Here is a 27,805-nt window from a genome sequence, read left to right as displayed (position 1 = left end):
CCCCAAAATAATTCATGAATAACATTATGACAATGTCCATTATTTCATCAGAAACAAAAAGCCCCGTCTAGGCTTCTATGACCTTTATTATCTGAATACAACTCATGAAAACAAAACATAAAACATCTACACAAAGTCTTTACGTCATCATGACAACATAATCCCACCACTTTTCCATGGAGACAGTACGTATTATCCTTGATTGGTCCGTATGTTGCCATGAAAGGCTGCAGTCATTGCCCAGGTGAGTTTACCTGGTGAAGGAGCGGACATGTCTGCCTCTGCCACCTCCGCTCCCTCCCCCGCCGCTGAACTTGCTTCCCTGAGATCCTCTTCCTCCTCCTCCCCCACCGCCTCCTCCAGCACCTCCACCACCTCCTCCAACATTAAGCCATGACAGCCCAGCTCCCCCTCTGCCCCGTGGGGCCCGGTCACGTGGAGCCAGACGATATGCACCTACAATAAGTGAATAAGGAAAAAGACCGAAGAGTAATATTGGTAAATGTTTAAATGTAAAAAAAAGAATTAAAATAGAGCACAAGCGTGTGGAGGCATGCATCTCATACTTGCTGGTGGCTGTCGTGAGGGCAGTGGTCCACGTGTGAAGTTGCTTTGACCTCCGCGGGGTTCACTGTAGGTTCCTCTGTGGGTCACTGCTGGAACTTGTCCACTCCACGAAGAGCCCCGGCCTCCCTCTCTGCGAGCGTAGTTACCTACAGAACAGAAAGGTAAGCATATATGTCCCTCTACTGGTCAACATGTGGTACTGACCTGACAAAATGATATATAAGAACTTGTTCCACCAGACACGTCATAGAAACATGGACACAAATAATCTGAATAAAAGCACACAAAATGTTTTATATAAAAACTTTAATGGAAAGATTGATCTGATCAGGATCCTGACATATATAAATAAGACATTAACCAATAAAAGATTATGAGAACTTTTGGTAAACAACAATATAAACATATGCAAACTGGTCTTGTCAACCTGAAACAGGAACATGTCATCATATGTAACCGTAAGAGTCTTTGTGTACTTACCAGGCATCATTACACTTTTAGGTTGTGGTGGAGTGAAGAAGCGCGTCTGGCTGTGGAAGGTGCCTCTGCCTCTGTTTCCAGTGAACAGACCTCTGGTGGGGGGTTTTGGGGAGCTCTTAGGCAGACGTTTAGGTTGCAAAAGTCCAAGAGGGGTTGTAATGTCTTTAAATTCGGCTGCCACAAAGTCATCCACGTGCATGCTGGGAGGACGTGAGGTGTTTTGTTTACGCTGGCGGAAGATATCATGAGGTCGGCAGAGATTCTGTCCAAACCCTCCTCGACCTCCGCGGCCGCGAGGAGCAGCCATGATGTGGGCTCTCTTGGCTGGCTCAGTGTAGTCGGATTTACCACTGCAGAGAAAAGAATGAAGCGATATTAAGCAATAACCCCTGACTGCAGCACACATAAGGATGGCGTGATGTCTGAGGCAGAAGGCAGGTGTGAAATAAGAGTGGGATAGATTCCAATTAAGTCTACATGTATAAAACTTCCATCCAAAGACTATAAACTCAGCTCATCTTCATCTTTGAGATATGAAAAGATCCACTATCTGATTGCAACAGGGGGAAAGTTATCCCAGCTGCACAAACATAACACCCAGGGACCATAAAAGTTATTTAAAAAATGTAAATGCCTTCCCAATCTCACTTAAAAATAAGAAGTGTTTCCTTTAAACTAACAGATTGAGTCAGTTGATATGGAGGGGTCTTACTTCCTAACCCACCTCATTTCAAGAAGGTTGATTAAAACAAGACCTCAGATAAAACACTGGGCATTTACCTCGATGTTATAAACGTCTCGTGCTTGTGTTTGCCCAGCCGGAAACCTTTTGTAGTCTTAGAGTGACCAGGAGACGAGGGCTCAGACAAAAAGGAGCGCTCCAGCTCTGCTTTCAGGTCCAGGTCTGGGCAGCACTCCTGAGCCAGACCCACCAGATCTACCTTCACCTGCAGAATAGACAAGGTGTCAGTTAAAGACGTACAGTACATAAACAGCCTGATACAACATTAACTGGAGGGGAATATTAGGAGTCTGTTCAAGTTTGAACATCAAAGTAGGTTTAATTTATAGTCAATTAGTATCAACATTTGAACATATCACTGCTTTGAACCACTTTTTCTTTAAAGTACAGATCAAGTTCTTTTGCTCTGTCGGGGTTATCAATGTAAGATGCTGTTCTTTCCAAATACACAGTATACTGCAGATTGTTGTCTGTTAAGTCTTGATTGTGAATGCACACATGTTCACTTACCATGTCAAGGTCTGGCTCTATGTCGTCAGTTTGGAAAGGCGAGAACCACAGAGTCTTCAGCTGTTCATCCAAAGCTTCTGACAGGATGAACACAGTCCTACAGATAATGCAAAGAGCATGAAAAAGTCAGCCAGTGTTTAATCTTAGCTTACATAAGTGATTCAGAGGCCTGTTCTTTGTTATCTGTATTGTGTTTAATTACAGTTAAAGCTGTAATGTACATAACGTTTTGTTTTCAAATCTTAATGTACATTATTTCTCACCTGTGGTTAAACTGGGCGCCGAGCGTTTCCGACGCTGGCAGAGTGGGTTCAGTGTCGACTGCAGGAGACGCGTCAGTGGCCGTCTCCAGGGTCTGCCTCAGAACAATCACATTCTCCAACAGCGTCTCCAGAGACTCATCTTCCTTACATAATTTCTGCGGTGAAATGCCCAGAGGTAGAGTTACAGAAGCACAAATATCTGTAACTTTATAAAAAAAAGAAAAAAAAAAGAAAAGAAAGAAACATCCATCTGTGTATGATTTGTACCGTGATCTGTTTCTCTAAAGTGGGGAGGGGATGGGACTCGGACGCGTCCCACTGCAGCAGAGCTTTCATCTCAGCACCGGACAGCAGCCGCGGAGGAGTGAAAGCCGGCTCCTCGCTCGACCCTTGTCCCTCATCGACACACTAAATTACAGACAGAGCAAAATAAAAGTTACATTACAACTTACTAAAAGTAAACACACTTGTGGTACAATCACTGCCATGTTAAACTTAAAATCTGCAAAAAAAAAAAAAAAAAAAAAAGTACTGACCATCGGGTCTGTGTTGACGATCTGCCTGAGGAAGTCCAGCAGGGCTGAGAGCAGATCTGCTGAATCCTTATTGAAGTTAAACACCAGTCTCTTCAACAACGAGCTCAGACCTGCACCATGTTTCTTTAAAGCACTGAAACCAAGAAAACGTACCATCAAAGTCTTGTTTGACGAAGAAAAGGACACTTGTAGGGAAACAAAGAGGGAGTATTTACACTTTGAGGTGGTAGAGTCCGTAGTCGTGCTCCGTGAGGAACGTCAAAGTCCTGATACAGGTGAGTAGGAGCGGGACACTGCTGTCTGAATTACCCAAAATGTCCATCAGAGCGCTGCACACTGATGACATCATTTCTCTCCCGGGGAGTGCATTAGCCAGCTGCTCGGCCTCTGACACACAGCTCTCACCAGTTGGAGAAGCAACCAGAGAAATGTCCTGAAGGAGATGCAGATACATACAGGCTTTAATCTTTTCCCTGGTTGGGCCTGTTGACTTAAATATTGCCGTCGTGTGCACTGTGCTGCCTACCTGGTCACACAGTGATTGTAATACTGTCCCCACTAGTTCGCTGCATTGCTGCTGTTGTAAAGAGTTTTCAGCTGGAGGGACGGCCAAAGACAGCAGCAGCGGGAACAGGTCAGCTAGTTGTTCATCTCCGGACACGGAGCCGGACAGCAGGTGCAGCACTGCGCTTTTACAAGCTTTCTGCGACACCAGAGCGTCCAACAAAGACAGCAGACGCAGGCTGTGGCCCCAGCACACACTTTTCCCCTCTGCCCTGCAGTCAGCACATTATGTACACTTTTAACAACGTGGACGGTAAGAGTGGGAGCTGAATTTGTTTTTTTGGGGGGTTTTTTAACTCACGGCTGCAGCTCCTCCAGCAGCATTTCCAGCACAGTCTTCATGATTAGAGTCGCACTTGGTGAAGACAGATCAGCCAGCTGCACGCACATTCTCCTCAGCATGGCCAGGAGAGGGGGGCAGCTGGTGGCACACGCACACCGAAACGCCTCAGAAAACACTTTCCACTGAGCTCGTATATGCATGCTCCACAACTTCCTTGTGTTTAAGGCTACAGCAGCATCTTGGACTGAAATCTCCTATTGAGGGAGACAGAAATTCATATTAATAAAGTGCATTACCAAGAAGAGAATCGTCAGATGAGGGCAAGAGGTAGAAGACAGATAGATGATTTCTGATGACTTTACCTGAGTGCTCTGCATTGGCAGGGGAAGAGGAAGGAGCTCTGAAAGCAAAGTCAGACCAGAGAACAGACCTTCAGGGGCTTTCAGCAGCGATCCCAAAACCTCCTTGAGCATCAGAGACCAAGTGTTGCTGGCTAGAGTCTCTTCTGTATGAGTCACCTGCACCAGACACAGGCATTTAGTCAGAATGTAAATTAAGAGTACTTTGTTTAAGAAACATGAACACCGTTTGAATTCACACACCTTTTCATTGACACCCTGCGTAAATGTAAGCAACACATCAACGATTAGCGCCTGCACTCTGGTCTCCTCTCCGTCGAGACGTCCGGTCGCGGGGATAGAGCATACTATCATGTGGAGTGTCACTAACACGTTGGCGACGCGCGTGTCCCTGAATTGGAAAGCTCCTCCGCACAGTAACTCCATCAGCATGGTGCGCAGCAACCGCAGTGTGCTGATGCATATACTGAGGATCATGCAACGCTGTGGCGTGGGGCCCATGTGTCCGTGCACACGCCAAGGCTGCAGCAACACGCTGCACAGCTTCTGGAGGACACGCACGCACATATCCAGACCCTCACCGGAGAAGAGCTGGACCCCTGCAAGACTCCACTTCAGATCCCTCTGCTGAGCTGTAGGAAGGAGGAGGACTTTGTGAAAAAACGTGACCAATGGTCCACAAAAGCAATGTCACCTGTGCCCATTTCAATCAACTTTACTGCACACATGATCTAATTTAATGCCGTGAAGATAGCCTGGGGAGTTTTTTAAGCATTTGTAGCCTGGATTTGCAGTTATCTAAGAATGTACTGATTGATCTCTTATAAATCACCTCATCTACAGGTTCACTGGTGCATGAACTAAAGTTCATTTGGCAAGCAAGAGGTGGAAAATATCTTTTCACCCAGTAAATGTAAACAATGCACTTCTTTAAATATATATAATATAGATAAATATCTATTTAAAGGAAATTCACTTTGAATGCCTGGATGTTCATCAGACCTTAAAGACGAGCACTCGTAAAAAAGCAACTCCTTTTTAAAGCCCCCTTTTTAATGGTGGTTCTCGGACCACGAGGCAACTATATCAAAAACCTGGCTTTACCCTCTGCAGTAGTTGGGGGGCAGGCGATGTGATTAAGGACCCTGAGAGCAGTAACCAGTCCAGTCCCATCAGCAGTCAACACGTTCTCCACATTCTGAAAGAAGAGAACACAAAGCATTTACGGTGACATAATGCACACTTATTTGCATACAGACTGAAATATGCTACGGAGCAGGTGCATGCTTGATCCGCTCAGACTTGTCTGTGAAACTCTGCATATGTATACACTGAATCTTTGGTGGTTTCAGGATACAAAAGTAAAACCTGTGAAGTTTGAGAAACTACATGTCGCTGTGGTAAGAGTTATGAAGCCGATAATGTTTGCTTCTTTAATGAGGACTAATCTCATCATATGGTCAGTTCTAACTGGTCAGAGCACAGAGCTTTTTTTTAATTATACTGTGATAAGTTTTTACAAATCTTGACTGAAGTGCACTCTGATCCAGAGATAACTCATCATCAGCAGCACATTTCAGAGATCCATCTTCACTGAATGTTAAAGACTAATTAGGAGTGCCTCCAGGTGATATAGGAAGATGAAAGCTGGAATAATCACTCAGAATGAAAGTGACGTGAAAATCTGCTTAATTGTAGCTTTATATATATACATTGAGGGATTTGTACCTGTTTGATGTAGTCTATGAGGGTGGGAATGCTACCAATCTCAAAGCGCAGTTTGTCCAGAGGCTCCAGCCATTTGCTTAGCTCTGAAGTATGAATTAGAGAACATCAAAACATCAGTGACCCACAAGAAAACACATCAAGCTAATCACTTCAGTACCAGATTTGAAGCATTTACCCTGTAGCTTAGCGTTTGTCTCGTCAGCCTTTGCTAGGGTGAGGAGTGGCGCAGCATATTGTTCCATCATCCGCAGTTCATTAGAGCTCTGCACCACCACTAACACCAGCATACAGGCGTAGTTATAAGTCACTGTTTTGCGAGCTTTGGTCTCACTGTAAGAAAAAAAAAAAGGAGAAATCAGTGCCACAAGCTTGAAACAAATAAAAAGTTTTTGCAAAAAAATAAAATAAAATGAAAAAACGAGAAGACAGTTGTACCCCTGTCCGTCCTTGCTGCTGTGATGCTGCAGCAGGGTGACCAAGCAGGACAGGTTGTTGTCCAGGCTGAGAACATGGGCCACCGCACTGCGACCGGTCTGTGTGAAAGTCATCAAGTAGAGCCCATGGAGCATGCTCAGGACCTCTGCGTTGTCCCCCTCCTCGAGCCCGACTCCTCCGTCTCCTCCTGAGGCGACGTGGCTCATAAGCTCGGAGACAGCCTGAAGGGCGTGCAGCGCCTGCATCAGCCACACGCCGAAGCCCTCTTCCCCAAACCCTGGTCCCGTGAGACTTCCCTCCCCCCCTGTGAAGGTGGTTTCCTCGATCTCCGTCTCTGCCATTGATGCCAGGAGGCGCAGGAGCAGATTTGAAGGAGAAGGCTGGGCGAGGAGGAACAGTAGGCCTGACTGTGTGAGTGACAGAAAGCGGAGGATGTCCCTCACTGACTGGGTGACACCAAGGTGACCAGCTGCTGCGGCTGCTGACAAAACAACCGATGTGCTCTCCAGAAAACGACATGCATGCATGTACCTATAAAAAAATAGAAAAAGTATGTCACCACTATGTTCAAACTTGTTTCTGGGCTTCTTGTACGCGTGAGCTGTTTGGATGTTAACCTGTACAGAGTTGGATATGGGTCATCTCTTTCCTGCGGTCCTGTTATCCTCGATGAAGTAGGAAAGGCTTTCCCGGGCGGCTGCACCATGCAGTTAGGGGCCGTCTCGAGCAGGTGATGCAACTCTTCCAAAACCCCTGCCAGCCTATCAAGCTCTGCCTCACTTACAGGGGAGGGGCTTAGTGATGGCTCCTCTTCCATGGGGCTCTCAGCCTCCTCCATCTCCTCCTGAGAATTACAGTCAGTTATGATTTGAAAAAAAGAAGAAAAAAAAAGATTTTTAAAGGAAGCAACAAATGCACTTTGAAGTTGTGTCATTTAACGTGCCTACCTGCTGTGGTTCACTCCATGCTGCTGCTGCTCTCTGCAGGTCCAAAAGGACCTCATACATGTGGCTTTTCTGTAGTATGGTGTTGCCTGCAGTTATGACCCTGACTGTTTCTTCTCGCAGGAACAGCTGGACCAAACGCTTTAAAGAATGAAAAGCTGTGTCATTATGATTTATGAAAACAGTGGCAGGCTTGGTATTGTCTATTGTTATATTTTTCAGCAAGATGAAGCTCTTTTATTTATTTATTTTTTCTGGGGAAAATATTTGAAACTTCAATTCCTGCTGAAAATGTAAATAATAAGAGATGGAACTGAGAAAGCATAGACTTTCAAAGTGCAGAGCATACCTGATAGCCACTCTTCTCTGACTCTCCTGCGTGCAGAAAAGCCTCGATACCAGCTGGAGTGCTGATCAGAGCACCGAGAGCTCTCAGGAAACTGAGCTTCAGTGTGGAGGACACGTGGTCTGCATGGAGCAGCCCCAGCAGCACATCCAGGACTCCTTCACGCAGCAGGGCTGTCAGGCCCTGTGGATATTCTGCGAGGCATGAAGCCAGCTTGGCCCCAGCTTTCAACTGTCTGAGATTAAGAGCGATCGGTTGGGTGAGAGCAATCTCCATATTGAGAGATTGGATTGCCCATTGGGCTAAAACCCTGACAGGACCTTCCATTTCTTGCTCCCCTTGCTTAATTAAATAAGCCAACCCTTTGGCCAAAAGTCCAGGAGCCTCTTCCACAGCAGTTACCCAGCGAGGATCTCTGTCTTCTCCGATGCTAGCTAGAAGCTCTTTGAGCTGAGAAACAGCCTCAGTCTGCTCTCCGCCTGCTTGTTCCTCTGTTCCGCCTGCATCCCTGGGCTCCTCTACACTGGTCTTTTCAAACTGTGTATCGAAGCGGGCTTTGTATGGCGGCGTGAAGTAGAGCAGAGGTCTGAGTTCTCGCTCATACGGGTCGTACTGGACAGGTGGGACAGATGCCAGGTCCTCAGGAGTGTAGTCCATGTCGAAGCTGGGAAGCTTGAAGCTCCCATTGTCAAGATCATCCTCATCGCTCGAGATCTGCTCATAGCCGTCATCACCTGTGAGGGAAGGGGAGGCAAAAGAGAGGGGACGGTAAACCAAAGATCACCTATGACGAACAAAATTCATTTTAATGTCTGTGAAAAAAGAGAAAGGATAAAAAACGAGGAGGCCAGCAGCTAATTCGTGTACCCTTGCTCATTTAAAAAGGTCCCCTCACACATCGGTGGATCAGTCCAAACATGCAGTTTAGTGTGACATGCAGGATGTGAGTACGAGCATCAGCCACAGCGCTGTGTGAGGCACACCTGCACAAGACAGCTTATGAAGGTCGACCATGAGAATTCAGAGTAGCCTGAGGCGGTCTAGCCGAGAGGTTGGAGCGGTCTAGCTGTCTGAGATAGAGGCAGCATGCCAGAGCACAGCAAACACACTCTCTCACTCAGTCCCAAATGGACCCTGCTCCCGTGGCCCCCCCTCGGATATCTGATGAGTTTGTTGCACCAAGGGGTGTCGGGGCCCGGCATCCATTTGGGATTGTAGACTATCCTACTCTCGCAAAACAACTCCCCCCTACCTTCCTCCATCTCCTCTTCCTCGTCCTCACCCTCATCTTCCTCTTCCTCCTCCTCGTCTTCGGGGACGCTCCCCTCGGTCCGTGCGTCTTCCTCCTCCGGCTCCTCATCTTCCTCCTCGCCTTCTTCTTCATGTTCAGCATCGGAGTACTCTTCATTAGCGGGCAGCGATCTTTCAGGTGAGACAGCCTCCAGGTACTCATCTCGGCCCTGGCATGGCTCTTCTTTTCTCACGCCCACTGTGGATGGAGGGCAAAACTCGGTAAATATCGTAACCAGGTGAACTACACAGTGACACAATTTTAGAAGGGTGGACTTTACAGTAACATCTTTCTTTGGTTGGTCTCATCTAATATTCTAATAGTTTCAGGATCTGGATATATTATTTGCAAGAGCTGTAAGCCGCAATCATTGGGATCAAATTTTTTTTTGCAATATTTCATTTTATGTCGAATGAATCTAGAACTTTGTAAAATTTCACTTTGAGTTGGATGACAGAAAAAAAAAAAGACCTTTTCAAGATATTCTAATTGTATGAGCTGCTCATGCATGTTACAACCTGGCAGACAGCCAATCTCCCCCAATTTCTGAACATTGTGATAATTATCCTGCAGAGACTTGCTTATATGCTACCCATCTGTGCAAACATAATGTTCAGTTTACCTCCCCGAGAACACATCAACACAAACCGTGTAACTGTCCAACCAGATAACTGAGGTACACACTGTGTAGTGCTACATTTGGCTCACTGTGATTCATTTTAAATCCCTTTAAGAACTGCACTTTATTGTAATGAAACGATCTGGCACATTGAACTGTGTAATAGGAAAACATCTTTTGGCACACACTAATAATAATGAGAATTATTACCCGGCTGTATTAAATACTGATGGTTAGCAACGTTCTGCTATCCATCGATAGAAGGGCAGAAAAACATCAACTCTGAAAACTTCACAGTAAATTATCAAGCTGTAGAATGTAGGATTTGTACTAACCTGGACTTTATGCAAAGGTGAAGGTAAAAGGTACTGATATCATATGAATGAAGGACTTCTCTTACAGAACATGTGTAAAACTTTACATTTATGTTGTTTCCTCTAGAACTGTTAAAAATGTCCACAACATCTACGACACCGTCACATTACTCTTACTACGATCGAGTCATGGTAACGTAGCTGAAAGCTCCATTTTTTATTGAATAAGCCCTCGGTTCAGTACTACAGAGTGCAGGGTTATAATAGGTGCACATCAGGCAGGGTGTAAGCTGTTAGACAGGACTGTAATTGGCTAATGTTAGGCCACTTAAATACCCTCCTTCCAGTATTAATTTAACTCTGTTCAGTTACTGATAAAATAAAAAAAACTGACCCTATAGAGACACAAAAAGTAGAACCACCTCGGGCAACATTTATTCCTGATGTGTATCAACAGGAAGAGGATTCAGCTACAGCAGCATCTGGCCTTGTTTATAGTTCGCCCTTTCACTTGACTTTTGTCGCCGTTGATGCAACAGAATCTTGATGGGGGGGGTCGCCAGAAAGTTTCAGTGACAGAAACAGCCTATTTATCACCAATGCAACTCGCTCATACTCATATGAGAAAGAGAGAGAGAGAGAGAGAGAGAGAGAGAGAGAGAGAGAGAGAGAGAGAGAGAGAGAGAGAGAGAGAGAGAGAGAGAGAGAGAGAGAGAGAGAGAGAGAGAGAGAGAGAGAGAGAGAGAGAGAGAGAGAGAGAAACACAGAGAGAGAGAGAGAGAGAGAGAGAGAGAGAAACACAGAGAGAGAGAGAGAACAACTAGGATTCATGTGTGACACCTCTTCGCTCTTCAGGAAGAATCACATTGCTTACCCGTCACTTGGACCTGCTCTTCATCATCATCATCTGGAGGCGGAGGCCCAGGAGGAGTTCGAGGCCCTCTGGGTGCTGGTCGAGGTGGGCTTCCATTGAACTGGTCCTCTTTTTCCCACTCTAGAAGAAGAAACCCCGTACGAAAGCTCGATGGTTAAATAAACAGAGGAGAGGTTGATTTGATGTTTCAGATTCAGGGGCTGGGAGAAGTGCAGGTGACAGCGTTATCACTTTAATGATGCCCACCTTGCTTGACGAGCCTCTTTGGCCCACCCGGCTGTTGAGGAGGTGGGGGTGGAGGAGGAGGGGGCGAGCCTTGGTCGTGTCCGTGCGAGCGCTCTGCTGTCCCGTACACTGCTACAGTCAGACTGGTGTACCAGCCACGCAACACCAGGCCGTCTGTGTTCACCTGCACACAACAACCATTTAGCTTGACAGCATTCAAAAAAATGAAAAAAGGGAAAGAATATAAATAGTTTTGAGCCTTGGAGCTCCTTTACCTTTCCACTTGGTCTGAACACGATGGACTTGTTCTCATCATACTCGAGGCTACAAAAAGAATATGAGACATGGCATATTGTTGCATCAGTGCGAATACACATACAAGGCTCGCATCCTAAAGTGGATCCTAGAGGTTAGTTGTCACGCCTCATGTCCAGAGACTGTAGTCCTCAAAGCAGACGGCCCAAGTTCGAATCCAACCTGTGGCTCCTTTCCTCTCTGTCTCCCTTATTTCTGACTCTACCTTCTGTCCTGTTTCTCCAGTAGAGGCACAAAAGCTCTCCCAAAAATAAAAATAAAATCCAGCACAAAATCAAACAGATATAACTGTGATATAGATCCATGTAACACTCCTAAAATCCTGTGTTCAGTCAGAGAAAATGAAAGATGAAGTGAAAAACTAATTTCATCAAATAAACACCAACATGATGGTTGTACTTTGATCATGAGGTTTCTTATCACCTTCTCTGGTCATATTGATCATTGGGCAAAGAGCTATTTGTTTAGAAATGGTTCATTCAAATTTGTTTTTGACATTTGTATGAAACCTAAAAAGCATCCTGAATGGTTTAAAAAACATCGACTCCTGACCTTATGATAGGTACTAACCTGGGTGTGTCATATTTACAGTTTTCAAAAACTCTTTAAACATTGCACACCTTTAAAGAGAAGACTACGCTGTGGTGAAACCGTGCACACCTCTCTTGTGATGAGGTCTGAACAAAAATAATTATTCAATCATATAACTGCCTGATAGTTTTTGCGTCACTCTCTGGGTGACATGTTGGGTGGGGCTCAGTTTCTGGAGAGACCAGTCAACCAGCATAGGACAAAGAGACCTGAATGAGGCAGGGTGCAGCCGAACAGGCCTCAGAAGCTCCTGTGACTGGTTCTACAGGTGAGACAGATATCAGCATCTTAAAGAAGAAAATGATCCTGACCTGCCGAGTCGGTGGAACGTTGGGTTATTAGGTTTGGTGACATTGTTGAAGAACAGCTCCAACTGGAAGGCATGAGGAGACGTCTCCCTAGAAACACACACACACACACACACACACATTGAGAGTTAGTGATTATCTGTTTCAGTCCATTTGTAGAGAAGGCGCCGTCACATCTATACATCAACACACGCAGTTGCAATATGACAGTTTGCACTTGTGGCAATCTAATAAGATACGCCGTTAAAATCTTTGAATTAAATGTAGACTCAACACAATACATCTAAACACACTGTTGTTCGACATTACAGTTTTGGGCCCTATGTTGGAACGCTGTAAATTCTATTATGTGTTTTTCAGTGCATCTAATAGAAAAGAGGTATTTCATGAGACTACTCATTACTTGAATTTCCCTCGGGATCAATAAAGTATCTATCTATCTATCTATCTATCTACTTGAATTTCCCTCGGGATCAATAAAGTATCTATCTATCTATCTATCTCATTAAAATAAGTCATTTTTCAAATGACTAATAGTTGAGGAGAAGGGTTAAAGCAGTATTCACTGTAACCTCGGTGCTGCAACAAATCAATCACTTAAAAATTTAACTGGCAATTTAAAGCATCAACAATGAGGTGCTAGGTGTGGCAAAGTATGCAGACAGTTTGTCCATATCCTAATTTTTACTGTAGTAAATATTAAACTGATTATATTAGATTTATGTAAGCAATATTAGAAATTAATGAGCATAACTGTTGTTTGGTGTTTGGTCAAACTGTATTTTGTAATTAATCAAAAGTCCTCATAACCCATTTAATTTGTCACCCAGGCCTTCTCAAATAATTTGATTAACCAAAAAAGACAATCGTACAGTTTCTCTGCTGATTTTCTGCAGTTTATGAATTCTGCCTCATAACATGGCAAATACCTTGATAAGAGGTTTTATTTCAACTTTGACACAAATGTATACACAACAAAGAGCGCGTGGCATGATCAGGTTTGAGTGTTGTTAAACATTAAGCCCATTCCTTCATTGAGATGACATCACACACTACAGCCTCTCAGGCGTTGTAACTTTAGTCCTTGTGTTAACATGCCTCCAGGACACACATCCAGAACAACAATGAAGCTCTGGTGTCAAACAACCCTCACACACACACACACACACGTCAGGTATCTGTGGAAAATGTATCCAGAGTGGATGTGTTATCAACAATCATCGACATTCCCTCAACTAAGAATCAACAAATCCATTGTTTCCTAATTCAATTTTGACAACTGGACTTTAAGCTACCAGAAAAAAATAATCAGAAATTGTCAGATACATGTCATCAATTAGGTAATGTAACTATAGACTGAAACACTAAGTTTCACAATTACAGGTAATCGTTTGTTTATCTGTTCAAAAAGGTATCAACTTAAACCGAGACTGATCCAGAATAGTCAGTTTAGTTCGTCCCTAAAAAGAAGTACTAGTTTTCTTTGACCCATCAAATAATTAAAATGCCTTAATGGTTACAAATGATAAATGTATAGTAATAGAAAATGTTCCTAAGCTTGGGGGTCTGCGGAATAATTTACAAAAATTGTAAAAGTTGAACATTGAAAAAGCAACTTCTTCAAACTGGAACCTCTTGCGCTAATAAAATCATCTATTTTATCCAATACTCCCACACACTTAAATTGTGTGCCAACAGATCAACTCTGATATGATTGTGACATGTTTGTCACTTCATCGTCACAACAAAAACAAAAAACTCACCTCGGAGCAAACATTTTCTCAAGTCTAAAATGACTTGTAAAGTGCTAATGAAGCCTAATTCTATCGTTGCAAAGTAGTACATAAATACGTTTTATTAACATAATGCTTATCAACATAACAATAATGACGGAGGTCCTTGGAAAAATGTGTCACCTGAAAGGGGTCCATAGTCTAAAAAAGTTTGAGAACCCCTGATCTACAGATATGTGTCTCTGACTGTTTGAAGAGGACAGAAATCTGTCTCTGAGTGTTTCAAGTGTCCTCACCCGAAGGCTCTGCTGTCAGGTAGGTTACTGTGAGCTTTGATCCCGGGAGGAATGACCCGCACCTCCGTGATCAGCACCCCACAAGGAAATCGCACCACATCCACGTTGGTTAACTGAGGGGACATATACAGCATCATTTAAACAGATAACCAAGACAACAGTGTTTTACCTGAAAACACCGACACACGTGACCAGATCAAACAACATCTGAGGAACAACATGAGCTGCAAAGTTAGCATTAGCAACTTGGCTAACAAGCAAACAAACACCGCAAGGAAGCAACAAGAGAACAAATGTTCCTTTAAATTATTGTTTACATTATATTTAACATTGTTTGTTTTACAACCAGGAATACATCTGGACAAGTGTATTGTGCGATAAAAGATATTAAATGCAGTCCCTTTATGACAACAACTGCTAATGTTAGCCTATGTGATTCTGTTAGCGGAAGTTGAGCTTCTTTCTCCATAACTCTTAAATTTAACATATACAAGAAATTATACAACATGCAGAAAACTCTGAGGTTAAAACAACATACTGAGGCTTCAGAGAATTACCTCAGCACTTTGATGCTTAAATGTATCAAGAAAAAGAAGCTCCGTGGAAGTGTCCCCCGCCATCGCTTTTACTGTCCGTCAGGGGGTAAACTTCCGGGATGATGACTACTTCCGGAGCAGGTCATCTACAGCACAATCGATAAATCACAAAATATTGACTGGTATGTAAATAAGAATTGCTGTAAGATAGTAATCATGTGATAAAGTTAAATAATCTTTTATTCGAATGAAATTGTTGTTGATGTTAAAAAAGTTCATAAAGCAAAGATCATAATAACCTCAATTTATTCGATTTGGGATTTTTTAAATTGATATAAGTTTTTAAAACGTTTGCTTATTCAAAATATCAACGCGTTATGACTTTCATTACTTTCTTTACAAAGTAAATTTTGTTTGTTTGTTATTTATATGATGATGTGCATAACCCAAATGGCAGATGCCTGGCAGCCTAAATAGAAACTTAATTCAAATAAATCTATTTGATAATATCATTAGAATTAATAGCGTATCACTGTTGAAGACGGATTTAACATACAATTCTATGTTGTGAGTAAGTGGCGGGTCATTTTTTTTCTTTGAGCTCATATTTGTACTGTAAGATATATTGTATTACATATAACAACAGTTTAAATATGTGTTCATATTTCAATAAGACCATTTAAAATATTTAACAAGAGCAGTTCTTGCAATTTTACTCGTGCATCTTAAAAGGAAAGCTACACTACTTATTTTTTTTAGTTATTTTAAGTTTGAATGGTCAAACTTAAAGCGCTTAGGGTATAGGCTACCTTTTAAATAGTGATCTATTTATACATTTTCCAAAATTATTATTCAAACTAGGTACATCAAATAACTCTTATTGGGCCCATTGGAAAACCTTCTGATAGGCCAGACTATGCGCTGATTCTGTAATTCGAATAACAGGTAGGCTTGAGTTGTTTTTTTCTATATATAAATAAAGGTAGCCTATAAAAGTATATTACATCAACAGATAGGTTGTCATCCACGGCCTGCCACGTCCTAATAGGTAAGGCACCTGAAGGAGGGAGGGGGCAGGTGGCGAGTCACGTGGTCAGACAGGTAGATGCAATACAAAAACGGGGAACGTTCAGCCATTACTCCGCGATGGTGACTGCGGGAGGCTTCACGTACAATCTCTCGCGTGTCGAAACTTGGATTAACAAAGCTCCCCTTTGCGCTCAGGTTTCAAAGTAAAGGTGTTCATCTCTCTCTCCCGCGTGTAACTCGTTATCGACGTTTGGTCAGTAACTGACCTGTGATTTGGTAAAGTATCAGTACATTAGTTTGTTGGGGCTGTGTGTGTGTTCAGATGACGGCACAGGTAGACTACCTGGTGGTGGTTTTCACCGCCACATCTGGCGCGAGCGGAGAGCTGCTGGGATCTGACGAGAAGGAGCTCGTTCAGTTGGTTTGGCAGCTGGTGGATCTAAAGAACAAAAAGGTAATAACAACACAAACTAAACGGAGGCTATTATTGGACGAGTTATAGCAGGTGGACATTGTTACATCAGAATATTGAAAGTAGTTGTAAAGAAAGAAGTGGGCAGGAAAACTAAACTCGGATTGAAAACAAAAAAGCATAAACTATAGTGGGTAAAATGGTATTCAAAATAATCTATCACCTGAGTTTTTATAGGTTTCTTTATTCATATCTAATGTAAATATTGATCTATATATGATTTCAATCAATATTTAAGATTTTTTTAACAGAATCTTTTGCTGTTCATGCCTGATCATTTTAGCTATCATTAAACCTATTTATGCTATTCCCTTATTATATTGGCCTGTAAATTTTTTTTTATAAACTTCTGCCTCAACACTGAAGTCCCTTTTTTTTCTTTTTCTCTGAACCAGTTAGGCAAGGTGAATGAGCTCCTCATTAAGCCTGACCTCTCAGACTTGACAGGGGAGAAAGAGGAGGAGGATGTTGTGGAAGAGAGCGTGGAAGAGGAGCATGAATCCAGAGCAGACTGTGTTTTTACAGCCTCAAGTCTTGAGTCAGCATTGAACCAGGTAACAGCATTTTAGCTTTTAAGTAAAATGTTATTATTACTGCTGTTAAATTGATGGATGCAAAATATTGAAATATTTTATTTCTTTTCTTAGTTTTATCTACAGTTGACAAATGAGGTGAACAGCGCGGGCACAGGCACGTCGGTGTGTTTGTGTACGGACGGGCAGCTTCACATCCGTCAAGTGATTCACCCTGAGGCGGCCAGCAAGGTGAGCAAGCTGGTTGGGTGAACGCCTTGCAGCCAGGGCGGATGTTCTCTCACTGATGCAGGAACCTTAGGCGCTCACACAGTCACAAAGGGATGTCATGTGTCAGCACTCGGCTTCTGATTAAACTTCATGCTCCACCAAGAGTTGATCTGCAGCAGTTAGATACTGAAGAAAACCTGTTTAATTAGACACACCCACACACATACCTGTGCACATAAAACAGCAGCACACAATGAAGCTGATGACATTTTCACACATGTCTGTGTGTGTGTGTGTGTGTTCCACAGGGATGACTACACTACTAGGCTTAAACAAACAGCGATATGAAGGCAATAAAATGACAGCTGCTGATGGGCCACATGTTCACATCCTTTCATTTAATTTCTTCCTTCTCCAGTACATCCTGGTCCCCGACTGTTTCTTCTCTTTCTTTGACCTTCGTAAAGAGTTCAAGAAGCACTTCCCCACATCTGACCTCAAGGCTCTGAATATACACCTCATGGCAGAGGGTATCCTTCCATTTGTCTACTGTTTACATTTGGTGTGATGGTGAATTACTGCAAACTACACAGGGGCATGTAATTGATTGAATGTTCGTCACATAATTTTTTTTCCTATTTAGCTTGATCTTGCACATGCAGCACACATACAAGAAGTTATAAGCCAAGGCGTGTTGGCTGGAGGACTGGAGGTTTTGAAATGCAAATAGGGAATCACCTTACTAAGCACTTTTGGAACGAGTGTGTGTTTAGCCAACGGGACCAACAACACAATCCCTCTGTAACAAGATAACTAACATATCTGAGTTTCTCTGTCTGCGTGCGTGTTTGTCAACTAGCTTAATGTATTTTTTTTTTATTGCCCTTTGAAAAGTTTAGATCAGTCAAACTCACACATACTGGTAGAACAAAACCATTTTGTTTGTTTTTTTGGCTCTTTCTTGTTGGCTTTCTTTGACGGCCCCCCTCCTCAGAGCTTAGTATACCTGTGGATGTTCCTGCTATGTGGGAGCCCTCAGCCACACCTGACCCCTCAGCCACAACGGACCCCTCAGCAACACCAGAGCCCCCAGCCACATTACCTGCAGAAGTAGCAGTGCAGCAGGTTCAGACCATGACCAGCATTGTCCTTGCTCTGCTTTCTGAGCCATATTGTGAGTATCAGATGTGTTTTTTTTCTTTTTTTACAAAATAATACAAAGTTACAGATTTAAGAATAAACTATTATGTTGGACATATATGTCCACTTATAGTTTAGGCGGAAAGTGTTGGCTTTTCAAGAACACAGGAATAAAGGCTAAAACAGATTTTTTTCACCAACATTGTTGTGTCTAATTTGTGAAGTAAACAGATTATTTTAATTATAGACAAAAACATCTGAATAAGTAACTTTCATCCTTTGTAAAGTGTAAGGCTACATATTCAATACTTTCTGATATGTTCTGAATCATATTTGAAACAATCAAGATTATTATTGATGTAGTAATCTACAGTGACAATAATTTCATACATATATTTTGCATCTAACCTTGAGACGTAAAGCATTATTGTGATAACAAAATAGCGTCCATTTAAAGTTTGGAGCTATTTTTTTAATTAACTTTCTAATAACTTCTATTTCTTTCTCATTATAGGCCACACCTTTTCTTGTCAGGAGAGAGTAAGTGAGAAGTTTGAGACAGGCACTTGGTAAGTAAAGTTTGCGCAAGATAAATATTCTTTCTGTTTTCTGCCTCAGCAAGCCCACTCCTTCTGTGCTAATATCAGCATGTGTGTTTTTGTGCGTGTATGTGCAGCAGTAAGATGGAGAAAGTGTGTGACAACACTGTGATCAGAGCCAGAGGGTTGCCATGGCAGTCCTCTGACCAGGATATTGCTCGCTTCTTCAGGGGACTTAACATTGCCAAGTATGTTGAAGTTATATTAAAGGCATCTGATTTGTTGACGTCGTATACTGATGCTAAACAAGCACAGAGCTTTAGATCTGTCACTGTGAAATAACTGTGTAATAAAACACAGACTGTGAATATAAATACGATCAATAACAACATTTTATTAAGGTCACTATCTTGATCTTGTATATACTGTTATCCTCATCTAACATCAATCTATAAATACTGCCTTAATGTAAATACTGTTAAAACATACCTCATGTGGAATTAACCCATCTGTTAGCTAATTACAAAGTTACATAATTACATAGCATCTTTTTCACTCCTCACTACTTTACTATTGTCTTGAACATATACGTCTTTATTTGTTTGTTTATTGTTAATATTGGTAATTTCTTATATGTGTAATGTTACAAGGCCAATAAAGCTGACTCTGAAATGATGTGCTGGTGATAAAAGATGTACTCGCTCTGTAACGCTGTGTACGGTGTGTTGTTCAGAGGGGGCGCTGCATTGTGTCTAAATGCTCAGGGGAGGAGGAACGGAGAAGCTCTTGTTCGTTTTGTCAGTGAAGAACACAGAGATCTGGCGCTGAAGAGACACAAACACCATATGGGCAGCAGATACATAGAGGTAACCTGGAAACTCAGTTAGCTGGTGCTGGTTAAAGGAGCCAGCCACTTTAAATACACATACTGTTAACGTTTCTGTGTTTTCTTTTTTGGATAACTATTCTTGATTTTTGCCTCTTCTCTTCTAATAACAGGTTTATAAAGCAACAGGGGAGGACTTCCTGAAGATAGCAGGAGGTGAGAAGGCAGATCATCGAGTATTGTACCAAATCTTAGGATTCTGCTGTTTTCGTGTCATCTTATTTATATATATTTTCATTTTCTTTGGTAGATATAAACATTTTGACTTTTTTTTAATGTAGTTTAAACATTTTATAAGCCCAGTCTTTAATGGTTATAGATGTAGAATTGTCATTAATAGTATCATAAAAATATAAAACTTTTATAGTTTTATCTATGCAGAATAAAAGGGGCTAAAAACCAGGAATACTGAATTGCGTTGACATCAGTGTGATCCATTTTATGAATTTTCTTGTGTTTGTGTCCTCCAGGTACCTCCAATGAAGTAGCCATGTTCTTGTCGCGTGAGGACCAGATCATAGTGAGGATGCGAGGGCTTCCTTTCACAGCCACACATGAGCAAGTGCTCAACTTTTTCTCCCCAGAGGAGGGGATTAAAGAGACTTGTCCAGTCAGTGGAGAGAAAGACGGCATCCTATTTGTACGCTATCCTGATGGGCGTCCCACTGGTGACGCCTTTGTTTTATTTGCCTGTGAGGAGCACGCCCAGTGTGCACTGAGGAAACACAAAGAAATCCTGGGGAGGAGATATATCGAGCTGTTTAAAAGCACAGCAGCAGAGGTCCAACAGGTACGGCAGGCAGTCCACCTGATCTGCATGTGTTTGTGCTTTTTGTATGTAATTTTTATTGTACAATGTGGATGTGTGTGTTTGTGGAAACTATTCTTCTTTATCATTTCCTTTATGTTGAATTTAGTTGTAGTCTTTTGATCTTCTTTTGTCTCCTAAAAGAGGCTTTAAGGAATGTAATGCTTCCTTGTGTGCACATAGCAGAGTGTGACATGTGGGTGTGTTCCTTTTGTCCCATGTTAGTTAGAATTATTGCAGAAGGGCTTTTGGGTGGGGACCTGCATGGCAAGATGGACTGTGTGTTTCTAAGTGTTAACCTTAAGTATGTAGGTACACACAAACACTGTGAAGCATTACTAGGCTCTTTGTCCTCTTTTGTTGCTCTTTCTCCCTCTCTTGTGGGATGAACATAAGTTGTCTTATTTTCTTATCTTAGCTGACTGATAAGCTAACAACCCTCATACATCTCTGTGCAGAGGCATTTCCTCAGACACTCACGTATGACCAATTAAAAAAGGTTTTATTGGTGCCCTCCAGAAATGCAAACACGCCTCTATCTACCATTGCAACACATATTACACACAAATTGACTTGTCCTGTACACATATTAGCTGCTAAAAGTTGGCCTGTATTGGTTGTGTCTTAGTGTGTTAATTGAATTGTTTGTCATTTAGCTGTTTTTGTGTATTCTTTTATGCTTTTTTTTTTTTCTTTCTTTTTTAGAAATATTGCAAAAATGTAAGACCGTCTGTGTTTTAGGTGTTGAACAGGTACTCATCAGTCCCTCTGATCCCTGTGGCCCCTGCCCCCCTGGTGTCAATGCTGCCCTCCGTCCCGCTTCTGCCCCCTCCTGGTGGTTTAAGGGACTGTTTGAGGCTGAGAGGGTTGCCATACACAGCGAGCATAGAGGACATCCTCACCTTCCTGGGCGAGTTTACACATGATATCAGACCACATGGTGTGCACATGGTCCTTAACCAGCAGGTACATGCAACCACAGTACAGACACACCCATATGCCATATTCACATTTTTAAAAACTCATTTGGTACTGTTAGACAACAACTTAAACATTGCATTCGTACACCATTCTAATGTGGCTTCCCAGCGAACATTTCTGTTTGATATTGATACAAGATGTGAAATGATAGATATACGTTACTAAAATGAGTTAAATGCTAACATAAGCTGTTTTTGTTGATACCACAGGTTGTTACTGAGTATGTTGTTTTACCCTTGAATTATGGCTGGATTTTCAACATGATTATCTTTGTCTTTGTTGTTTATCGATTGAGAAGTGAACATGATGGCGTTGTTTTAGAGTACCGTTGTTTTAATGATTCATAAACCTTTGATTAACAGCCTTGTGAGAAAGTTGAATAAACCTCCGTGTGACATCTTACTGTCTCTGTTTTCAGGGTCGCCCATCAGGTGACTGCTTCATCCAGATGACCTCAGCAGAGCGAGCACTTCAGGCCTCACATCGGCTCCACAAGCATGTGATGTCCAGCCAGCGCGGGGCCAACAACCGTTACGTTGAGGTGTTCCCCTGCAGTGCTGAGGAGATGGGCCTGGTGCTGATGGGAGGCTCACTCTCACACACACATGCACTCACACACACCAGGAGTAGGAGTGGGACAGGGCTCAGCCCGCCGCCATGTAAGTCCAGACGTAAGTCCTGCTGGGAGCTGTGGGTGCTTTGGGACTGCAGGGTAGGTGGGCTCCTGCCGTTCGGGGGCAGGGTTTGCTGGGTTTTTCACCAATCTTGTAGTTCGCGAGGTCAGGGATATAACCAGGAGGAGTCACAAGTTTCTGTTTGATGTGTGTGGTACCTCCTTTGTGATTAACTTTGATTAAATTACCCATTTGCATGCATAGAGAAACCTCACAAGTTCAATGTTTAATCCATCTTTTCACCTGTGTTCACGCATCCTGATTATAGTACATCTTCTTCAGTCGCATGTTTGGTACTCATTTTTAATTTTACTTCCTTACATCTTTAGAGAAATCTGACACGGTTTTAAAAAAAAAACATGAGCCAAACAGCTAGTTCATAATTGGCTTACATCTCTTCAGTCTTATCTGATTGGTAGTGGTGGTTGTGGGATTTAGCCTCAATAAAACGAAACACCTCTGATGTGTGCGTCCCCCGTGCTTGGCCAATCAGAGAAGCTGTGGGAAAGGTGGGCAGAGCTGGTGTTTAGAAATGTGCTTTTTTTCCCCTCTCTGTCCTTCACTGTAAATGTGCACCGGCCAAACCCTATATTTGATAAAGAGGTAAAAGAAATTGGACTAAATATTTTTAAATCACTGATATATGAAGTGTAGATGTTCAAATTAGAAGGTTTAAGGCACATATTACACTTTAATATCATGATAATGATTTTGCTGGATCTTGTTTGGATAAACAAAAGAAACAGGATGCCACATTGAGCCTTTAGCCATGGCCATTGTTTGTACATTTACATGATTGCCTCCTCCACAGACAAACAATTACCAGACTTCCCCATTAAATCTATTATTAGCTATTAATGATGATGTTTCCTCTTCCAATCTCTCTTTAGGTTTATCTCCGCCCTCCTACTCCTTCGCCCCTGCACATCCTGTCCTGACGACAGAGGCTGCTGCTGCACTCTATCCTCCCATGGGTCAGGTGCTGCTGACCCCGCGCCCTATGCATACAGGACATGCTTACTACCCTGCTTCAGCGCAGTTATACATGAACTACACAGCCTACTATCCCAGGTACACACTTGTGCTTTCGCATGAACAGAAAGAGGGATACATGCTGGCATTTAAATACACAAGCCTTTATTTGAATTATTTGAACATTCATTTGTTTATCTGTAGTTTGCCATCAACTAATACTCACCCAGTACAGTAGGATTATTTGTGAATGGGATGTGTAATTATCTACCCTAGTTTTGTTTCAAGTAAAACACAACAGAAAGAAGGAGGAATAAAAATGTACAACCTACCAACATCTGCCTCAGCATTAGAAACAACCCTCAATCCTTTCCTCAGTTGGATCAAGATTATATTTGATTCTCTATAAAATACTATTGAAGCTGAGCAACCATATTAGTACTGTATCATAAATGCTGTGATATTGTTTGCAGTTGTGCAGGCCCAACAGTAGTTTAGATTTGTTGTTTACATTTACAGCACATGGTACATAAAATGAATCCCTGTTTCAGGTTAGCTTGTGCTGCTGTGCAGGTGAACAAGAGAACTAAAGAAATGTTGATTACGTGATTGATTTTCCCAGGCCTCTAGTTAAAAAGTTCTTCTTACGAACAATAGGAATACAGCTTTACAACTCAGATGGGGTTTTTTTCATATTAAACAGATCTAATTATGTGATGCATGGATCTCAACTCGACTTTTGCCAAAAACGTACCATCTTGTGAACAATCCAAATGTTCTATAGTAAAATAGCCCTGACGAGTAATTTAGATAAGTTAGACTGCCTTTAAAACATGTAAGAGTTGTGTTTCTTTTTATATATTTAGTGTCCTATACAACCGTTTTTGTTTATTTTGTTTGCTGAACAACAAAAAAGACTTTAAGTGGAAAAAAGTGGTACACTTTGTCTTTGCATGGTCTTGTTACAAGGTTAGTTAATAACTAATCATTGTAGTATCAGAGGAACAGGTAAACGTCGTTGACCTCTGGTTACACCTTCTTAGTCCTCTGTCATTAAAAAAAGCCTTTAAGTTATTCCCACTTATGTGCATTTTGTATTTGCTTGGTTTATTGATAAACATGCAGCATACAAGTCAGCATGTTGTTCTTTGTGTGTGTGTGTGTGTGTGTGTGATATTTACATCCTGTTATTGCTTTTTTTTTTCTCTCTCTCTGCAGCCCACCTGGCTCACCTACCACCTTAGGTTTCTTCCCCTCCCCCTCATCCCTCTCCACCCCAGGGGGGTTGGTGCGCATGCCAGGTCTGACCTACGGCAGCCCTGGAGTCAAGGACCTCATTAACACAATGCAGGGTTACCAGGTAGGAGCTGGATATTCTTTACTTCATTATTAGTTCAGTTCATTCCCAAGAGCAAGCCTCCAGAGTTCACATTTCTCGCTATAGCACTAAGTGTTGTATTCAAATCTCCTCCTGTTATGGGTGTGTATCGTCAGGCATCCACTTTGTTTGCCCAGAGGCCATCAAACAAGTTTATCCTGTCTAGTCTCCCTGTTCTGTCACACATGCTCTACTGCTTGCTTCGACTTGAAATGGAGGAACTCACGACTAAATTAAACTTGGAGGACAGTTAAGACTAAAATGGATGTGATAAATGTAACAAAACTGAGAGACAAACGTGAGCTAAAAAGTTACAACTCTGCTTTTTACCACCATGCTGGAGTTTCAGAGCTCATGTAGCCTCTAGGTTAGCGTCTAAGGTTGATTATGTCTCAGCCCCCTGTTTTTGTTGTTCCTCCCCCTTCCTCACACAACAGTATGCCCCCGAGGATGCTCTCATGCACGCTCACGGGCCTGTGCATGCTCACGACCCAACCGGGACATTGCTTACGCAGCCCAAAGAATGGGTGTGTATTTAAGGTGTCTGAGGCAGGTGGCAGGTAAGGATTGGCTGAGAGCTTTGTGAGGGGGATTTAGTTTGGAGAGGGGCTGCAGCACTGGCTTTGGGTCTTTGATCAACCCATTGGGGAATATGGGTCAATGCAGAGTGTTTCCTTTTCCTACACACATAATGACGCGAATGGGCAAATTTAATGACTGGGTTATTTATTTTTATTTTTATCATGGCTGGATTTACTGAATGATTTAACATATGGCGTGTTTTCAAAGACAGAATATGATTTCACATACTGACACATTTCTGTGCTGTCATCATGTTATTAGACATAAAAAAGAGGGCTTATAGAGTTTGGCTTTAGCCATCGTCAAATGAAAGCAACTGAAATAAGTTACAGCAGGCCTGTCGAGCTTGGTATTTCTTCAAATTCAAAAACATTGTAAACTGCTCTCTTGAATTAGCTTTTATTTGTATCTAAGGAGTTTGGATATTGGTGATTTTCTTCTGTCACCTTTCTTGAAACACAATACTCTCTGCCCCTCTCCTCTCCACGTTTCCTGTCTCTCTTCCGCTGTCCTGTTGATAAGTGCGAAAAGCCCCCAAAATTACTATTATTTTTCTTATTCATTGTTATAATTCCTTTGTACTTGACTTGTATGTAAAGCAGATCCAGGTGTACTCTAAAGTTAAACTGGTTCATCCATGCATGGCCACTACACCTTTTCACTTTCATGAATCTGAGCCTTTCATTTTTCCACAAATAAATAGCACCAAACATGTAACCTCATTCTGGAAGTTTAAAAGAATAAAATCCTTGATTTGTTTCCAAAGTAACTCCAATTTCGATGTGTCAATCCGCCACAGTTGTCATGGTAAATAGCACCATGCTGTGTAATAACAAGAAGCTTGAGAGGCGTAGCACCAGTAGTTAATGGGCTGGAGGGCTAAGCTAACAGTCAGTTGCTATTGTGGTAGTAATAACGGGTAGATCCTTCAGGTGGTTCAGAAGGTGACGGGTAACACATGGTGGTGGTATAAGGGCTCTGTGTTTCATGCACTTACATCAGGTTAATATGGCTCTCTCTTTTTCCTTTCCTTTCCCCAACCCCCGCCCACCCCACTTCAGAGTCCCGCAGATTCCATTTCTCTCCTGAACAGCAGTCTGATCGGTCAGTCCAGCGGAGGCGACGCTCCTCTCATGTCCCTCCCCGCTCTCATGGCCAAGCCGGCTGGGCAGTACCTGGACCTGACCCTGCTGTAGAGATGCAAACACACAAAGCTCATGTGACAATTTGTTAAATGTCAGTGCCTTTGAATGTTTTTTTAGGCTTTTGAAAAATATGCTTTTAGATGTGTTATTTATATCTTTAACAACAGAAATTAATCTATTTTATACCAAAATCATTGTGGTCTTATAGCCAAACATAGCAGTTTTGTCTTATATTGCACAGTCTGTATTTTAAAAGCTTTATAGAGATTTTTTAAACATGTTATGATATGATTAATATGATATATTTGCTAGCCAAACTAGAGAAGAATGACTTAGAATCTGAGTGCAAACCTTTCCTTAAGCTTCTTTTCTTAAGTCTGTGAAGAGAGAAAGTGTGTGATTGTGCTTTCGTGTGAAAGAGATAAAAGTGAGTATTATGCAAAGCTGTGTCGATGCATCTTTATACTTAAATCTGTTAATGCAAAACACTGTTTTTGTTTTATACACATTTTATACAGTGTTTGTATTGGTAGCTTTAGTGCATGAAGAAGTAAGTAGTTACACTTTAAGATGTTTACAGTATGCCAAATATCAATGCACTGTTAATCAACAAGACTACTAATGTATATCATAGCAGTATCTTTGTTACACTGTGAGTTTGTCAGTAGTCTGATCCTTGCATCCGGTTTCATTTACAAAAATGTGACATCTCACACCTACCCCTACTTTTCCTTCTTTATGTCTGTGCACATGTTGCGTAATGCCAATGTTGTCTTGCCTTTTGTTTTCGAATAACATCTGATCAGAGGACTGTCCTGGTTCTTTGGAACCTGACCAGAGTTACCATATTTAAAGGGACTCATGTCAGAAGCTCTTAAGTTAACAGAGTGAATCTGAGCAGCCAAAGGAGGTTTCTTTAAGATTTTATTACACATTTTACTCCACACAGTTTTTCATGTGCGTCACACTTCCCATGTCTTCTCTCTACCATCTTTGCTGGATTAGTGCAGCGAAGTAAACATGCTCCGTGTGGAAGCCCTCTGTCATTTGTCTTATAAATGAAATCATCTTGAGATTAGATGGACATGTGAGAAGGAAAGGTAATGAAGCCACCTCTGACATAGATCTTGTGATCTGAATTGTTATTTGTGCCCTCCAAAGTTGCTGTAAACATATCCTACATAACTTCCTGCTGCTCAGGACATCCTGATATGGCCATGTTGAAAAAAACAAAACAAGAACAATAAACGAATAATGTAAAATCTGCCACTCTTTGACCTGTTTTTTTTTTTGTTGTTGTTGAGTCTGTGTACTTACAGAGGGTGTGTGAAATGCAGGAACATAAACACACAGGTGGAGTTGTCTGATGACAGAATTTGGCTGGAGGCGAAACTGTGGGAACTCCCTCACACTGTCCACAGTGATTACCTCTGTTTTCCCACATGCTATAGCAAAGAAGCTATTGTCACTCAGACACACTAAACTTATTATCTAAGAGGATAGCCCTTTTTTTCAACAGGTTGAAAAAGTGCAGGAAGGGGGAATAGAGAGAGACAGAAGGCGCACAAAACCATGGCAGACCCCCTCAGGGCAGATT

General features: G+C 42.1%; 2 protein-coding genes across 4 annotated transcripts; one reads left to right on the top strand and one right to left on the bottom strand.

The window, feature by feature from the left end:
* Nucleotides 1-39: 39 nt before the first annotated feature.
* virma (vir like m6A methyltransferase associated) lies at nt 40-14,996 on the bottom strand. Its single transcript, XM_079344111.1, is given in 29 exon segments — nt 40-198; nt 201-351; nt 353-456; nt 567-713; nt 1,048-1,397; nt 1,828-1,994; nt 2,300-2,396; nt 2,563-2,717; nt 2,830-2,970; nt 3,099-3,231; nt 3,314-3,531; nt 3,625-3,874; nt 3,964-4,199; nt 4,308-4,463; nt 4,548-4,936; nt 5,409-5,502; nt 6,033-6,115; nt 6,208-6,362; nt 6,468-6,998; nt 7,085-7,311; nt 7,415-7,552; nt 7,761-8,491; nt 9,040-9,246; nt 10,856-10,975; nt 11,102-11,264; nt 11,356-11,404; nt 12,298-12,384; nt 14,324-14,436; nt 14,881-14,996. Coding segments are annotated over 29 exon segments (5,514 nt in total). The 5' UTR covers nt 14,944-14,996; the 3' UTR covers nt 40-139.
* Nucleotides 14,997-15,924: 928 nt separating this feature from the next.
* On the top strand, nt 15,925-27,475 carry esrp1 (epithelial splicing regulatory protein 1). Of its 3 annotated transcripts, XM_079344777.1 has the most exons (16): nt 15,927-16,342; nt 16,756-16,914; nt 17,008-17,124; nt 17,522-17,633; nt 18,098-18,277; nt 18,758-18,812; nt 18,920-19,030; nt 19,516-19,648; nt 19,782-19,824; nt 20,139-20,458; nt 21,218-21,442; nt 21,876-22,128; nt 23,022-23,202; nt 24,322-24,463; nt 24,919-25,041; nt 26,125-26,228. In XM_079344777.1, exons 1-15 carry the CDS (start codon nt 16,211-16,213, stop codon nt 25,018-25,020), a joined length of 2,265 nt encoding a protein of 754 aa, XP_079200903.1. In that variant the 5' UTR covers nt 15,927-16,210; the 3' UTR covers nt 25,021-25,041; nt 26,125-26,228. The 3 variants fall into 3 exon arrangements, with proteins under 3 accessions (XP_079200902.1, XP_079200901.1, XP_079200903.1); XM_079344776.1 differs by lacking the exon at nt 24,919-25,041 and having other exon boundaries at nt 15,925-16,342; nt 21,876-22,116; nt 26,125-27,475; XM_079344775.1 differs by lacking the exon at nt 24,919-25,041 and having other exon boundaries at nt 15,926-16,342; nt 26,125-27,475.
* The last annotated feature ends 330 nt before the right edge of the window (nt 27,476-27,805 follow it).

The sequence above is a fragment of the Symphodus melops genome, assembly GCF_947650265.1.
Source record: "Symphodus melops genome assembly, chromosome: 5".
Classification (NCBI taxonomy): Eukaryota; Metazoa; Chordata; class Actinopteri; order Labriformes; family Labridae; genus Symphodus; species Symphodus melops.
Note: the sequence above shows the minus strand (reverse complement) of the source record. Positions and strands in the feature narration are given on the sequence as shown.